At 40.4% G+C, this 17,773-nt stretch overlaps 1 protein-coding gene across 3 annotated transcripts in view; it reads right to left on the reverse strand.

The window, feature by feature from the left end:
• Window positions 1-423: 423 nt before the first annotated feature.
• The window catches only part of LOC109478092 (polypeptide N-acetylgalactosaminyltransferase 1-like), a 36,723-nt gene continuing 19,373 nt past the window's right edge, over window positions 424-17,773 (reverse strand). For 2 of the 3 annotated variants that reach the window (XM_019779573.1, XM_019779575.1), the window contains 9 exons: window positions 16,377-16,596; window positions 15,528-15,698; window positions 14,872-14,989; window positions 14,066-14,246; window positions 12,080-12,219; window positions 10,419-10,517; window positions 3,481-3,507; window positions 1,673-1,807; window positions 424-1,259 (listed from right to left, as the gene is read on the reverse strand). In XM_019779573.1, coding sequence (XP_019635132.1) covers window positions 1,104-1,259; window positions 1,673-1,807; window positions 3,481-3,507; window positions 10,419-10,517; window positions 12,080-12,219; window positions 14,066-14,246; window positions 14,872-14,989; window positions 15,528-15,698; window positions 16,377-16,596 — 1,247 coding nt within the window. In that variant the 3' untranslated portion in view covers window positions 424-1,103. The remainder of the gene's footprint in view (window positions 1,260-1,672; window positions 1,808-3,480; window positions 3,508-10,418; window positions 10,518-12,079; window positions 12,220-14,065; window positions 14,247-14,871; window positions 14,990-15,527; window positions 15,699-16,376; window positions 16,597-17,773) is intronic. The other variant, XM_019779574.1, reaches the window with a different exon arrangement.

The following is a 17,773-nucleotide window of genomic DNA, read 5'->3' on the forward strand; positions in this document are numbered from 1 at the left end:
ACTATACAATTCTTTTCTTTTTCACATTCAACCTACATGTAATTTCAATTGGAATTCGAATCTCACAGTTACCCTACATGTAGATGTAGCCAGAATATGTACATGGTTGACAGAACATGTCACGTACCTGCATGTCTCAACTGACATTTAAAATAAAAACTTTTCACTCAAATCTACATGTTTTCATGTCACCAATTGTTGATCATTCATACAACAATACATTATGTAAAGGCTATGGAAATGTTGGTGATATATTAAGTGTACCATACGGTGTAAGTTATCGTAGTTTCCTTCCGAAAATTGTCCCATCCGATTGGCAAAACATAGGACATTGTTGCTTTCTTTTTACACAACCCATACATGTATAGACTCTCACTATATTGTGTCATTTTGTCTAATACCAGTCAGACATCTTTCTCAAAAAGAAAAAAGAAGAAACTATAACTTCTAACAAATTAATAATAGACTGGGAGGAGGCCAAGGTAATAGACAGAGAGGATAATCCATTGGATTATAATGATTATGTCAACCCACAGGATGGTGGGCTGCCATCAAGCCTCAGCATCAGTGTGCAAGCGTGTCTAACCCTTGGAAGATGGGGAACAACAGACGATAAACTGGATAGTGAGTGAGTGAGTATAAGGAGGCGGTTTGGATAAGAAAGTTAACCCCAGTGATAAACTGGGATGAGGGGATACAAATTTTAAGCCATGTTTGGGCTTGTGTTCTGGCTACCAAAGCGCCACCTACATACAGTATAGCAGTGGTAATCCAGTATGATTCTGAGGCCCTGAGGAAGGTGTCTGATAGGCATCAAAATGTAAGCAGGTGAGAGTCTATACCTGTCCAGTTTTGTAAAAAGAAAACCACAGTGACTATATCCTACAATGTATGTCTTTGTTTCCACTCAAATCGAACGCATTATTTGTTACATTTTCTTCCAATGTCTAAAGAAAACTTTAACCTCCTTTCTGCTGCCTAACCTCGTGATCAACACAAATTTGTTACCATTTTAAGACACCTGCAGCAGAGAAGTAGAAATTTGATATCAAAATGATTTCCCTCTGCAGGGAAAGGTACAGTAGAAGTAGTATATGTCGGTCCTATCTCCTCTTGTGGCTGGGGAGGTGCACATTGGTAAGCTGCCAGTGCTGTGAAGTCTTGCCGGGATCACACGGCTGCATAGAGGGCTCCTGGGGTGACCCGGCGTGGGGCTTGTCCAGACACTGGTTACTGTTCACATGCTTCAGGAGCTGGATCTGGGGTAAGGGTTCAAGAAATTACATTATTTAACTTTTTTTACACATTATTCCAAACATGTAATCACAAGATGTGGTGGGGACACACTCAAGTTTTTTTCAACTTATCTTAATGCCGCCACCAACACAGGGGACAATACAATACTCATTTTCACCTGAGCGAAGTGAGGAAAGTCGTGTAAAATGTCTTTCCCAAGGACACAAGATCGGTGGCATAGCAGGGTTTGAACCCTCTTGGTTCTGAGTCGGAGTGGGACACTCTACCGCTACACCACACGACCCCACAACAGTCATATAGTATTACATACAAACACACAAAGTCATACATGTACATGTACACTACTGTACATACACATGTACATGTACATGTACACAGCATGTAGATAAATAAATAAAAAGCAGTAGTCGCCTACTTTTTCGTCATATTCCCAGAGCTGGTTCCCCCCGAGGTGGTGGCACTTGAAGAGCATGACTGGTCCGCCGGGTTTGGAGACATCAAGGCACAGGTCATCTGTTCTCAGCTCCTTCTCTTTTGTATAGGAGAACACCTGAAAATAAACATAGCACCACATTTGCTCAACAATTCAGCACTTTAGACTAGCACAACCTATAATGTACTGCACCTGCCATAGAACTTTGGCAGAACGTCTCATATAAAGCTTTAGTATAGGAGAACACCTGCAAACATACATTGTAGCACCACATTCGCTCTACAACAAATTCAGCACTTTAGACACAGTCTAGCACATCGGCAGAACGTACTGCACCTGCGCAATTTTTCACTATTTTTGTTTTTTTGGCCAACGCTGCATCAGAACTTTGCCTGTTGCAAACCGGCATCCGACATTGATAACACTGGAAACTACAGATGGACTGTTAACCTTACATGTACAAATACGACCGACCTTATATGAGACGTACTGCTTAAGGGCTATGCACAATACATTACTGGTTTCACACAGGTGCAGTACATTTTGCCGACGTGCTGGTGGAGCCACAGTTATCTTTGGGAAATTAGCAACACATTTCCATACAGCACATTCAACAGAGAGATGAATGAAATGTGATGCAGCTCCCTTACACATACTGGTACAATGTATTTTGAATTTCACTCTTGATTAAATTGAAAAAAAGACTGGAATTGTAGGACAAACCATTGTGCAATATAAAAAAAGCTGCCACCAAGAACAATGATAAAATAAAATGAACTGCCCATCTTTCTTGTCTAAATTACTGCTACAAAAATGTACATTGTGAAGAGAAAGTGTTAGATGGGTTAGTAACTGATTAGTAGAAAATGAATTAGTGAATGCAATCAAGCAAAATCACTGAGTACAAGAAGTTTATATCATTTGGCAGTTGTTCTCAAACCTGTTAAAGCATTTGCTGACTAGGAATTTCAAATCCTTTCATATTCAATTTGTATTCAACTATCAAAGCGATAAATTACCATGATTCAATTAGCAAAACCTCTAAACTCTGTGATGAAAATGAACAGAAATAAAAGTTTGACTACAGGACAATTAAGTCTTATTTACAAAGAAGAAAACTTGTTACACGTTCCAAAGTAGCAGACCAAAGCACTACGGCTAAGACATACTGCTAATCACTGTAACACTGCTCTCTTGCGAATCACGTTCAAATGGATTTCTGTCCTTCTGGCATATTTAAGACTGTGCTCATCTCCTAAACTGCTCAACTTCAAAGGCTGACGACCGACTTGGGCCCAGTTACGTTTGAACAAGCACAACCTTGAATTCAATAAATCCAACAGTAATCTACCATGCAGTGATTTCCAACAATTCATTTCTAACTGCCATTATTCAATGTATATTAGTCTCTGTTTCTAATCTATTTTCTATTGATGATTTGAAAAATTGGTACTAGTATGTCATGATTGCAGTTACGAAACTGATTCAATTATAAGATCTTGCAATTGCAAGTTCGGATGCCTTTAATTTAAAATCAAACTTCCAAACGGCCACATCTTCACTGAATTAAGGAAATGTTTAGCCTGGGTAGCATCCACATTTTGGCTCCGCAACACTGAAAAAAAAACATGTTTTTTTATTCAAGCGTTGCAGAGCCAAAATCCGGATGGTACCCAGGCTAAGGAAATTTTGCTGATAGTTGATTCTTTCTCTCTAGAATAGTCGCAGAAAGCCTTGAATGTCATACCTTTGGGTTAAAAAGAAAGAAAACTGGACGGTACACCACATACCTGGGAGGACTTTACTTCTGTTACAATCTGTGGGGGGGACAGAGAAGTGAGGCTATGTGAGGGGGTTAGGCGGCCACCGCGGTTAGTGTGTTAGCCAGCCAACAAGAAGCCCTTCTTTCCTGCACCATTTTCACAATTCTTACGGTACAGAACTCGAATAAGTTTCCATATCAGTTCCTGTTGGGAATTGTTATCAAAACTTTGCATTTCTAAAATGAAAATGCAGGCAAAAGCTGTGCAAAAGCTGTGAAATTCTCGTTTAAATCGTGTTCATTTCTCGATCATGTAAAATGCATATATATTAGATGATTATGTAACGTAGTGTGTGGTTATGCATTATATATAGATTGCCGATACAAGTACTAGTAATTAGTGCACTGGTTTTTGCATGTTATTGAGTTTTGATGACTGATTGGATCACTTTTACAAAAGAAATTAACAAATGGGAAGGTAGGTTGATGAAACAAAATTGGTAAAAAAAAGTACAGAAGAAAAAATGAACATTACAGAAAAATTAGACAAAAAAAGCAAACAAAAATAAAACCAAAATAAACAGTCAGAGAAAAAGGACTTCTTGGTGACTTGGAAATAAAATAAAATTCAAATGAAAATTGCAAACATTTGTTCCAGTTAGATATACAGTAGCTGATACATGCATTTTTACAGTTACTACTGTAACAATAGACCAGTTTACCTGTCACTGATCGCATAAACTGCATACATCACAGGGGGGACTATTTGAATAGAACAGTTCTAGAACCGCCTGCAGTCTTTCAAAATTAGAGTCCATCGACACCTCCTTTATTGTAAATGAGAACACTTGGCAGCTGTGAGCCATTGATTGCCCACTAAACTGTATTCTTATCATGTGTATGTACAATCAGTGGGTATTGCTCACTATAGCACATTATACAAAAAAAAACAAAAAACAAAACAGCTTTCGCTTGTGTTGCGCCCTGGCAGATTTCCCGAGGTGGGTAACTTTAATTTCTGAAAGTTCCAGACCTGCGCTGGTACATTAGGAGTCTAAAGCTTATGGATACTTTGCTGAAGGATGGCTGTCCCCTGTTTCCTTCCACCCAATTTCACCAGATAGCCGATTCTGTTATCTGAGAGCAGAATGCAGACCATCGCTGTGATCTGCCAGGGGGGACATCACAAACAAAAGCCGCTGTTGCAACTTCCGGGTTCTAGAAAGGCGCTCTATTCAAAATGTCCCCCGTGACGTAAGCAGCATGTCCGTAGCCAGGATTTTGAAGGGGGGGGGGGTTCTTCCCAAGGTCTGAGGTTCAGGAGTCCCAGGAAATTTTGAAAATTGAACCAGGTCCTTCTGAAATAGCATTTCCTGCATTTTTGAGGATTTTTAAGGAAAAATCAGAGTCTGACATAATTTTTTATTCAATGACAAATTGAGCAGTTTTTCTACAATTCCCGCCTCGGTGGTGATACAAATGAGTCTAGCCTGACTAAATCGCGCTCCTGGCGGCCGCCGCCCTAGGTTGCCGCCCCCCAAAAGCTTGATGTCAAGCACGCGTAAAGCTGGCGGTGTGTCGACGGCCCTGGTCTGCCATATATGGTTAATGAGATGCAAACGTCACGAACGGCCCTCAGACGGTGCGGCACCCAACAGAGATGGTTGCTATGGGCCTGTCGGTCGCTAACCAGTGATGGACGTCGGCGCGCCTTTCATGTCCCAAAATTGAAGTTTGGCCGAGGAAGGCGCGGCCACCCGCTCGCGAGTCGAATCTGTTTCTATTTTCCAAAGTTTCTGGAACTCCCTCGTGGGAAATGGGAGTCACACCGAGAGAAAAGAATCTCATCCACGGTATTGAAGATTGACCGAGCCGACGCGCGTGTAAACAACTTTTCTTTCTTCGATATAAGCGCTAAAATGCTATTTTCCACAACCACACATCGATATTCTAGTGAAGAAATGCATAGTTTCAAGAATCAGTCGGGAAATTATATACTTCTATGCGGATTGTTAGCGTTTTTTGAGTCATTTTGTCGTCGATGAACCCGGAAGTGTGGACCTCGCCCTCGGCGTGAGTTTTCTTTTACCCACAAAGTAATCAATTTCTAGCGTATTTTACCCTGCGTTTTACCGATCAAAACAATAAACAACTCCCGCTTAGGAGAACCCAGTAACATTTTAGATTCCAGCAATTAAGTATCGATAATTTGACAGGAGTCAACATCGTCAACAAAGCACAAGAATGTCGTCAACCCGCCGTTTTCGTTTGCTCTGCACTGTTTCACGATCTCGGTCTTCTCATAGCCGGTAGGAAGACACGCAAACACGTCGTTTCTCTGTTTAACGAAAAATTTTATCGCATTTTCCTGAAGCGGCTCTAGGGGCCAGGGACTCCCAAAGTCCACACACACTGACTCCAGAATGCACAGAAACTCGGTTTCGGGCTAGTCCCAGCCATTTTTCTGAGAAATTCCCACCCGCAGTCGATCAAATTTTTCGTCCCCGCCCGGTACTCCGCCCTTCTCCGGCTGCCTGGCGCCGTACCACGTGATGGCCCGGTCGGTTCCCACATTAATTCCTAAAACTGGCTTCCTATTGGTGACTCCAGGAAAGGGAACGGGCCGCCCGACTTACAGCTATTCTGCCACAAGCTCTTGGGGTGGGGGTCATTAACGTCCAGCCGAGAGCTTGTATACACAGGCTAAAATGAGTCCATCTTTTAAAGAAAAATCTTGGACCTTTAGATAAAAAGTGGACCTTTGAGCCTTGTGGAGGGGTCTTCCAACCCCCATGGGTACGGGCATGAGCAGTTCTCCTGCGATCCATGAAAGGTAAACTGGTCTACTCTGTTAGATTTATCGGCTACGCTAGTCTACAAATTGACAAGAAAGATGGGCTGACGAGGAAGGCAAACCAGCCAGAAAGAGAGACACAAAGGGAGCTAAGATGGATAGCAGTGCTGAAACAGCATACAAACCAGCATGAAATTAGTTTCCAAAGTAAATGGTGTATGTTACCAGGGCTCGAAATACATGTGTGCACCTGCATGTGCACCTTAGTGCACTCAAATTTGGAGCTGTGCACCCAATTTATTTCTGTTGGTGCACCAGTGCACCCAAATATTTTCATAGGTTTACGTATGCAAAGATGTTAAATGTATAGTTAGTATACAGCATATTGTTAACATTTAAGTGTCATGAAAATAATAAAATCATTGTCGTAGTACTTTTCTTTAGAAATGAAACATAATAAATTTTTTTCCTACATTCTACTTATTTTATTTCATGATATGGACCACAAAAAAAGGGTTCCCCTATTCCCAAAAATGAATTTGGAGCCCTGCATATCATAATAGTTTCCTGAAGCATTTGAATGTTGAAGATGCATGAACTGTCGTATGGCCTGGAAATTGATTACTGAGCATATTGCGCTTCCGTGCACATCAGCTTGGGACATCGTGTTAGTCCTAGTCAGCATGATGAAGTACGTTATTAGAAATCACCAGTCATGCAACACTGGGTCAAGTGTTAGATTGATTGAACAGATATATTACTGTGGTAAAAATCCTTTTTTTTTTTTTAAATAAAAGTGTTCTGCAATATTGTAGAATGTCAAAATTTTCAAAAGACGAAAATGTGAAAAAATGGCAGTAAATGGCAAAATCAGACATGAGGTTTCCTAATCCAGAAGATTTTTTGTTTGGCCACCCTAACATTGCATTGGCCGCCTTTCACCATAGCGAGATAGAAGTACAAATGTATCATATCAATTAGGATAAGGGTTATACCTTTCTTGTAACACCTTTCTTTAACAACACAATCCTCCATAATTAAAGAGCAGCCACCTGTCACAATGGATCGCATGTGAGACCTGGTGACTGATGGCTCCACGAGTGCACTAAGCTCTTATTTCCCCTCTTCCTATCGATTTAACCTTTCCTCGCTCTTTCTTCCTCATAAGTTACACCTCCAGGCAAATGCAGGGAGTCGGCGAGTAATCAGTTCGGCTCTCTAGGCTGCCACACAGTCTGATGTCATCTATAACACTGCGTTTATTTGCACCCAGGGGTTTTCTGTCCTAACCTCTACATCTCATTTGTGTCAGAGATGGTGGGGTTTTCTTGAACATAATCTAGGTAGGGCTCTTGCCAGCACCCGTTTTTCCGTTAATCGCAGAAACTTTGTGCTGACTGTGACGGAAATTTTTAAACCAATCCTTCAACCTTGTTGGACAAAATTGACAAAATGGATGATAATATAAAAACATCCAACAACCACTCTCAACCTCAATGATGTGTCTCTTAAAATGTGGGAAATTGTGTTTTATTTAATTTAAGGGCTTGAAAATCCTGAATTTGTCCCCAGACTCCCTAGATTGTAAGCACTCTCCCCCCAGTTCTGATCACAAACCTGGGCTAACGAAGAAAAAAAATTTAGCTGGCTTAGAGCCCTGAGTGTATGTCATAGATTTATTATCATTGTTTTTATTTGCACCATGGGGTTTTCTGACTCGTAACCTCTATCTTTCATTTGTGTCAGCGGTGGTGGGGTTTTGTTGCACTTTAGGCTTGTAACATTTTAAAGGCTTTCAATTGAATTTTAGGGTGACAAAACAAGCAATATTCTGGATAAGGAAATCCACCTAATGTTACTGCCATTTCTTAGCACATTTTTGGCATGATTTTCATAGTATTTCAAACTGCAGGTAATTAGAATTAGATGTTTGCCAACATGCAATTTTGTATGTGCCTTGGGTTTAGATCCGGACTTTCAAGTGTGTATTTTGCAGAAAGTATTTCCAAATTGCAGACCAAAATGTTAACATTCTGCAATATTGCAGAACTCTGCAATATACAGTCTCTGCTCTACATGTACATAGAAGCTGCAACCGAACAAATGACTTTGACTGATCGTTCAAGGAATTTCAGTCTTGTAACAGTGAATCATACTTCTGCTTCATGCATCATAATATTATGTATTCCAAATATAAGATGGTCGCATAAAATCCAATATTGCTGTAGTGAAAACAGGTCATAAATAAAGGACACTGTTGTTTTCCCTCAGTGTGTATTGATCTAGACACAAAAAAATGTACCTGAACGGCGACACTAGATTTATCCTCCTCTTTGCTCCACAGTTGGGCTGTTATTGTGTAACATACACCATTTGCTGTGGCAGGGCTCGAAATTCATTTTTGGGAATAGGTGCACTGGTGCACCCAACCTAAACAATTAGGTGCACAAAAAATTTTTGGGTACACCATGTACAACAAAACCTAATTACAGATCATACTGCTCCTCTTTTAAGCTTGAATCTGAAATGGGAGCTAACTTCAAAATCTTACACAAGTACTACAACAAAGATTTTATTATTTTTCTGACACTTAGATGCCAAGAATATCCTGTATACTATTATACATCTGATATGTACAAAAATACCTCCCAAAATATTTTGGTGCACCAGTGCACCCACAGAAAAAAATTGGGTGCACAGCTCCAAATTTGGGTGCACTAAGGTGTTTGTTTTGTTACAGTGTGCAATCAATTTTCAGACCAGGCAACATTTCACGCATCGTCAAAAGTTTACAGTTGAATTTTACGTTTGGCAACTGTCTTCCTGTAACAATGTGTGTTTTGATAGACCAACATCATCATCACAATAGTCAGATTTTCAAAATCCCTCTGCCCCATACATGTACAATGTGTCATATGGAACAGAGAGATTTCGAAAGACCTGACCATGTAGGTTGGGCCTATAGGAAAGCGGGCTTTTCCAAGCATTTTAGATTTGTTTCTTCGAAACTCACCAACCCATATTAACTTGCTTAATATTTTATAAGTAATACTGGCAGACTAACCCTCGGAAGACGGGGAACAACAGACGATAAACCGGACAGTGAGTGTGTGAGTGAGTGAGTGAGTGAGTGAGTGAGTGAGTGAGTGAGTGAGTGTGTGAGTGAGTGAGTGAGTAATACACAGAATTTTTTAGGTTAACAAGAATGATAGAATGGCCGTACTTTTCTCCCTATTATTCAAGTAACAAGATCCCTCTAAACAATGTTACTAGTACAGAGGCCAATACATTACTTAGACAGTTAATGTATTATACAGGAAGACACCATCTATAAACAAGAGTTCAATGCTTGATGGAATAGACGTTACTGCCTAATAAATACTCTGCCACTTGAATTATAGCCATGTGCTCGGCAGAAAGCCAGCTGATAACTTCAGGATTTTATGAGTTCAGTAGTGATATAATTCTTTCGACTGTAAATATATGGTGGACTTACTAAGCATGTATGATTAGCAAGCTGATTAAATGTAAGGAGAGGACTGTAAAAATGAAACATGAGTGTGAAAGAAGTGATAATAGACTATAGGGGTGAGGTTATTCATTTCTCAATCACTTTGCATAGAGCCATTGTACATTAATTTGCGTGCATATTTAACAATGCGTCCAAGGTAACTTCAGAGCAGCAAAGAGAAAATATTCTGGATGTGGAAATCTGTCAGAAGCTTGAAAAAAAAAGTCACAAGAACAGTCTGAAAGGGAAAAGAATGTACATGTATACAGTGCTTTGATTCAAGACGAAAAAAGAAAACAAAGCATAACGCAGTATTGAATGGGGAAGGCCAAAACCCTAGAGAACGACCTAGGAAGATACATGTATTATAAGGGAGGACTCCCACCACCTCAACTTATACAGTAGTCTAAATCTCTCCTGCTGCATGTATGAAATTGCAACATGATGTAACCCAACACCAGTTACCATGGTGACAGACGTCTGGTTCAGGTCATTGACCTCAATTGTTTGGGAAAGAAGAAGATGAGGAAGACGAAACAGAGCAAAACCAATGTTTACCTTCGCAGAAAGAAGGCTAATTGTAGGAAGGAGACAGGTGACCATGACGACAGGTAACCATGACGACAGGTAACCATGACGACAGGTAACCATGACAACCTACCTGGTTCCCGCCCATGCCGTGGCAGCTGAAGATGCCGACTTTCTCGTTCTCTTTCCTCGCCATGTTGTCGACGCACTGGTTACTGTCGATATTGCGAATCTGGACAGAAGCAGACACGTCATTCTTGTTAGTCATCATTGTCATAACTTCGTAAGTGAAGCCTCCATTTAACGTCCTATCTAAAGGGACGTCCCTAACCGAAGCTAGGTACTCATTTTCACCTGAGTGAAGTGAGGAAAGTCATGTAAAGTGCCTTTTCAAAAGGAACAAGATCAGTGACAGCATAGGATTCAAACCCTGGACCTCTTGGTTCTGAGCCGAACACGCTACCACTAAGCCAGAAACCCCACAGAAATGTCATTCAATAATGGTAAAATGACTAATGTTGTCAGTGGCAAAAATTATATCATATTAGAGGAAAGATAATTTTCTAGATTACAAATAAAATACATGTATATTGGCTCGTATACTATCATACATTTGTAGTCTACAGTGTCAAAAACTGATAGTCATAGAGGATATTTTTTGGACTACAAAATTAATGTATACTTTGAGGCATACAAAGAAACAGCAGTGTCATAGAACACTGTAGGACGAATTGCTATCTATCTAAGGCCACACCAATTTAATTTGTTGGTTCTCGGATTCGCCTCTTCGTTTTTTTCTGATTTGCAAAAAAAAATTGATTCTGGTCCTGAATCAACTGAAAAATGCTCATGTTTTGCCCCCAACAGTTGAGGAAAGTCCTTTTCTTTCTAGTTGTTACAGTTTTCCCTGCTATCATTGCAGTGGTTTGATTAAAAGTTCAAAATTCAATGTTTAAATTTTAACCCAGCCTTTTGTGTTGACTTCATGGCTCATTCCGTAGCATTTAAGCCTATAATAGGATGCCTAAACCTGTTTTTTTTTTCGCCTTGTCGCTTCATATTTTTTCTGAAAAAATCCGAGAACCAACAAATTAAATTGGTGTGGCCTATAAATGGATATTTATAAATATCCATTTATATTCCAGTCACTGGCACAAGGTTGATGCTAGATTATATACAGTGATCTTTGGCTGTTTCCCATTCTAAACAGGAGCTTTTCTGCTTACTACTAACTGATAAGCAGTGATCCATGACAATGCCTGAGGGCTGACACTTGGGATATCAGGGATCAAAATAAGGTTTTACTGTATAATACATGTACATTTGTACATGTATATACAGTAACTGGTGCAAGTAACATTGGAAATTACCTGCACCATATAACATTGCAAATTATAGCGAAATGTTGAACTTTATTCCAACACAAGGGTTACACAGAGATTAAATTTTTAACGACCACTGTTGCCTTCATCAGGATAATTAATGACCAATCACTTCAAAACGTAATCTTGCGAGAGTTTGAAAATTACCTGCACCATACAAGTTCTACCAGCACTATTCAGAATTTAAGAAGTATGGATCATGCTAAGAACCGATTCAGAACAATTCAATTTGCCATTATTTATTTTACACTTCATACATGTTGGTGATGACAGTTAGTAAACAGCTAAATGAAAATCTACTTTAAAATTTTGCTACCACGAATATAATGGAGTTTTACATGAGTATGAAAGTTGTGTAACACTAATGGAGATTCTATTCTAATTAAACAAACAAACAAAGAAACAGACTGACCTCTCCTAAAGAGTGATATGAAGTAGGAATCTGTGAGTCTGGGTAGATATTCTCCAGGTACCATTTGAAGGGTTTACAGTTCAGTTTGTCTCTCAGCTCCTTCCTTCCTGTCACGTCACCATAATCCACCTTCGTAACTCCTACAGGGAAAAGAACATTTCAACAACTTAAAAAAAAGTCTTAACAAGACTGGCAATGAAAACATACATTGCCATGGCGACGGTGGTTGCTGTTAGGGTTATTGTCTGCATGGCACTGTCATCATTTTATGATTTTGAGGAAGACAGAAAGTATGGCCAGCCGGGGCAGACATGTCTTCCCAAAGGCTTCCAGGAATGTGGGTATAGATGTGGGCCAGAGACATGCCTGTGGACATTCCATTCCTGTGGACAAAATGCCTGTACCATTCCTAGAATTCTTGCAAACTGCACACAATACTGTACCATTAGGCTCCTCCCTGAGACGTCGCCAAAAAGTTTTCTTTCCCACACCATATGCATGTGGCACCCATCTCTGGTTCAGTAGCCCTTGGGCCACACAGTTGTACAATCACTACAGCAGGGGGCTAGTCCACAGGTAGTGGTGTGTATTGAACATAACATTTCAACAACTTTAGGATGCACCAATTCAATTAATTGGATTCACATCAGGGCTCTAGCCAGCACCAGTTTTTCTGTCAATAAATAATTATTGCAGGAACTTTGTGGCGCGTAACCCGGTATTTCCAGCCCTGCGTTGCCAACGACGGCTTTACAACTTGCCTGGAAGTCCAGCGGAACTGATATATGTACGTGATACGAGCGCGCCGTAATATCACAGCTGCTCCTCTCCACATCCCACATCACAACCTGAGGCCACACCAATTTAATTTGTTGGTTCTCGGATTCGCCTCTTCGTTTTTATGATTTGCAAAAAAAAAAGATTATGGTTCTTAATCAACACAAATATTTTGCCCCCAGTAGTTGAGGAAAGTCCTTTTCTTCCTACTTGTTACAGCTTTTCCATCTATCAATGCAGTGGTTTGATGAAAAGTTCAAAATTTATTGTTTTGATATTGGCCCAGCCTTTGTGTGAACTTCATGGCTCCTATTGTAGCATTTGGGGCTATAACAGCATATGACTAGGCTGTTTTCATTTTTATTTTTTTTCGCCCTGTCACTTCATATTTTTTCTGAAAAAATCAGAGAACCAACAAATTAAATTGGTGTGGCCTGATTAACCAATTTGTACATCTGCAGGATTCGGGGGAAATTACGCTCCATTATTGATGAGTTTTGGCCAATCTCGTAAAAGAGGTCACCTTTTTTATGATCAGAATGCATGAAGACGAAGTAAAGTCGTAGTATGAAAGGCCAAGATGACTTTTAAAAATTTAGATACAGTCTTTAGCAAAAAATGAATTTCGACCCCCCGATGTAAAGCCGTCTTCTTCCAGGCTGTAGGTTTGACAGTACTATGTGTGCCCTAAGCCCAGCTTAGACGCCTTTCAGGGGAGCTTAGGCTTACTATACACGACATTGAATAAGTACTAGTAGGGGGGCAGAGGAATCAGCTATCAGCTGGCCAGGGGCTATGTGGATTTATGTCTTTGGTTCTTGAACATTTCAAGGTGAAAATTTAGCAAGAAGGCAAGATAAAAATCTAAGGGTTGGCGAGAAAACTTCCATTATGATATAATATTTGTGACCCAATTTTGTGGGACTTAATTTGGCTGCATCGAGGAAAAGAAGTTCATTCAAATAATTCCCTCAAGCAGATCAGGAGTTTGTTAGGCTACACTATGAGAAGGTAATGACATCATTTGCTTTGAAAACTCTATCTTTCCGTAAATTTTTTTTAACCCACAGGATAGAGGCAAGTGGCGGGCTGCCATCAAGCCTCAGTATTGCAGTGCAAGCACGTCTAACCCTCGGAAGTCGAGGCACAACAGACGATAAACCGGACAGTGAGAGTGAGTGAATGATGTCTAGATCTGAGGATGCTCACCTGGAGAAATGATGTAGAAGAAGTCTTTGAAGTTGTCCATCCAGACCTCGGCCAGCCTCCTGTTGTTCTTGTTGATGATCTGTCCGGTCCCCCCAGGGAACGTGTAGGGGGTGGCCTTCCTGAACACGTGGCCCACATGCGAACACGTCACGATTTCTAACGTCCCACCACACTGCCATATCTATGCAAGAAAGACAGATTCAAACATAAATATCAAATTATGATATTTTCTCGTCTAATGTTTCTCACTCTTTGTATCCTTCTTCTTCTGTCACGTCACGATTTCTAACGTCCCACCACACTGCCATATCTATACAAGACAGACAGATTCAAACATAAATGAAATACAATTGATGAAGGTTAGACATCCAAGTTACACATTTTATGAGTCCTTGTCATGTTCAACCAGTATTTCCATTATACATACATGTATATGTGTTAACGAGTTCTCTTAGTTCATTAGTGACGCTGAAGCAAGAGTGGTGGATGACACTTGAAACGTCCGGAAATTATCTCCGTAATTTATCCAGTACTAGTAAGAGTTTTAATTTCCTATAAATAAATATAAAATATGATATTTTCTCATCTAATCTTTCTTGTTCTTTGTATCCTTCTTCTTCAACTCAAAGCAATAACTGTCTTAAATGAAAGTAATTTTTCAGCTACATTATATGAACTTCTGCACCTGCCACCACCGTGAACTTTGTCCGTTTTTCTCAAACCGCGAAATTTTGTTACAACAAAGTATTTCATAAATGACTGATTGTGCATAAAGTGATTACAGTATTAGCTTATGTCTGACTTACTCTGAATGAGATCTCCAGATTTTCTCCTCCCCAGATATCCATGCCGGAATCATACGTGCCGATCTCCTCAAAATAACTCTTGTCAATGGCAAACAGGCCTCCTGCCATGGTGGGAGTTCTGTCACCAAATCACATCAAACACAAAGTTATACACAGGGAATATCACACCTTTATACAAAACAATTCAAAACTTTTTGTCTACTCTGTGTTAAAGATGATGGACACTCACTCAATCACTATCCGGTTTAGCGTCAAATAATAGAAATAAAATTCTGGACAAATAATAAAAAGGAAATAAATTTAACGGCTCTCGGTGGCAAATGTGCAGATGTTGGCACATTGGTGCACCAAATCCGTAGTGTGTTTTTGGCACACATTTTGACAAATTAGCCCTAGAGGCTCGGTGGGCGTCTCTCTACCGTACAGGGAAGGGAAGTCGTGTGAAGTGCCTTTCCCAAGGGCACAACTTCGGGACACGGTGAGTATCGAACCCGCGACTTCTTGGTTCCGAGTCCAACGCTCTAACCAATGCCGTCACTGACGCCACCACCAAGAAGAGGGGCAGACAAGATGTTAGATATTTTTCTGAAAATACCTTTCAAAATACGTACTTAGTTTGAAGTTTGTAGAGCAACTACAAAGATGTAGTGCCTAACCTGAGAGGTATGGTCCTGTCCCCTCCTCTGCGGTCCATCTCCCGTTGCGGCACGGGGTACCACCTGAAGTTCAGCTTCCAGTTGAAGCCGCCGTACGTCATGTCTGATCCCGCCATGTACTCAAACGTGTCGTCACTGATCACATCAATGATGGGACACACCACGGTCTTCCTGTAATACGACAGAGCAGTCAATCACTACACATGTAGTTACAGGGAACTGTATCTACAATGCAGTAGTCCCAAACATACATATACATGTAATACATAATTGTGGTCATGTCTGATCCCGCCATGTACTCAAACGTGTCGTCACTGATCACATCAATGATCGGACACACCACGGTCTTCCTGTAATACGACACACAAGTAACTTACTACATGTAATAGCATTATGGACTGACACTCTGAATAAACTGACTGTTGAACAAAGACATTGCAGTACAGTAACAGAATTCAACAGTAAACTGAGAGGCACCACAAAAAAGGCACGATGTTAACGATCTATATGTATTAGTTATGTAATTGTTATGTCAATTAGTATTGACCTGCATTTGTTTTATGAGTTGTGTATTTTAAAGTTGGTGTACCGAGGAACTCATGAAAAACAGGGTTTTGCTGTAATATATAAGCGTGTATTTCTTGGTAAAATGAATTTTATTATTATTATTTAATGAAATGAAAATGACTAAAACAAGTCTGAGATTCCAAACTATTAACAAAAAATTCACTGAGTCAGACTTTCTTTTTTCTGCACCTGCTGCCACTGTGAACATATAGAACTGTGAAATTTTTCTCAGACGGCATACTGTTACTATCGCAAACACAAATTGAATAACAGTACACATACTTGTCTTCTGCTATCCTTGCCAGTAGAGGCTCTGCCCAGCCCTCGGTACACTCAATATGAGCGTCCAGGAAGGTGATGACCGGACCCTTGGCCACGCCCGAGCCTCGCAATCGAGCGCGGATCAGTCCTGACCGCTTCCCCATCCTCTCCAGCTTCACAGGCACGCCTGTCTCCTTGGTCACTCTTCTCAACCCCCGCTCCAACTGGGAACCTAAATGTTCTGTGGTAAACACAAGAGAGAAACAACAAAAAACTTTAAGGTAACATTTGCAAAGCAAAGGCATAATGTGTCTGTGAAGGTCAGACATCCAGGTAGTAAAATATGCCAAAAAAACAGTTACTCAAGCTGGATATGATGCATAATGTTTACCTTCGCATTTGGTCTTCTCTGTTAATTCTTACTCAAAAACATTCTTTCACATGTATGATGAAAGGAGTCTAAATCCCTCCTGCTACAAAACTGCAACATGATTAACACTAGTTACCATGGTGACAAATGTCTGGTTCACGTCATTGACCTTATTTGTTTGCTGGTAACAATGCGATGTCTAAAACTGTCAGCAATCATAAAACACAATACAGGCTTAAACCCCCCCCCCCCGTCCTGAAAGTAGAGTGGTATAACCCATTAATCCCACATGACTAACAGCTGTTAATTTTCCATTTTGAAGCTCCAATATTCGAAATCATTCACGTCAACAATAATACATGGTAATCTTTCATCTACGTATTAAATCATTGCCCAATGGAGAGACCTTTACAACCTAATGCCTTTCTTCCTACCTGGTATAATATTTCAAAACTTCAACAGCTTCTGTATTCATTGCTGATATGGTAGGATATTTGGGTCTTCTTTTTACACAATAATCCTATGTTTTACCTACCAGAGGAAACCATTTTCAGCTGATACCGTAGCTTTATATTCCAATGTTACAAATCTTTTAAAATATCCGGTCTCCGGTACCGCAAGTCTTTATAGTAAATTCTAACGTACATTGAAATCCTTGCTGCCCTTAGAAGTAGGAAAGTTCAAAGAGAAAACCAGCTTATTTTGTGCCACTTGTGGCTTGTGAGAGATGGATTTTGCCAGCTGTGGTATTCTTTAGTGAGCAGTTCATACGATTTTGTCAATCCTTTGCGTCATTGCCACATTAACCTGCCTTTGTATTACAAATCACTTTATGTTCGCGACAGCAAAAGTTGATGGTGTGAGAAAAATGGACATGTCCACAGAACACTATATGCTAGTTATGGCATAGGCCACAAGAACCGTATCAAATGTTATGTTTGGCGGGCGGGCAGTTTGGGCGGGCAGTTTGGGCGGGCAGTTTGGGCGGGCAGTTTGGGCGGGCAGTTTGGGCGGGCAGTTTGGGCGGGCAGTTTGGGCGGGCAGTTTG

The sequence above is a fragment of the Branchiostoma belcheri genome, unplaced genomic scaffold (assembly GCF_001625305.1).
Source record: "Branchiostoma belcheri isolate BF01 breed outbred unplaced genomic scaffold, Haploidv18h27 scaffold42, whole genome shotgun sequence".
Lineage (NCBI taxonomy): Eukaryota > Metazoa > Chordata > Leptocardii > Amphioxiformes > Branchiostomatidae > Branchiostoma > Branchiostoma belcheri.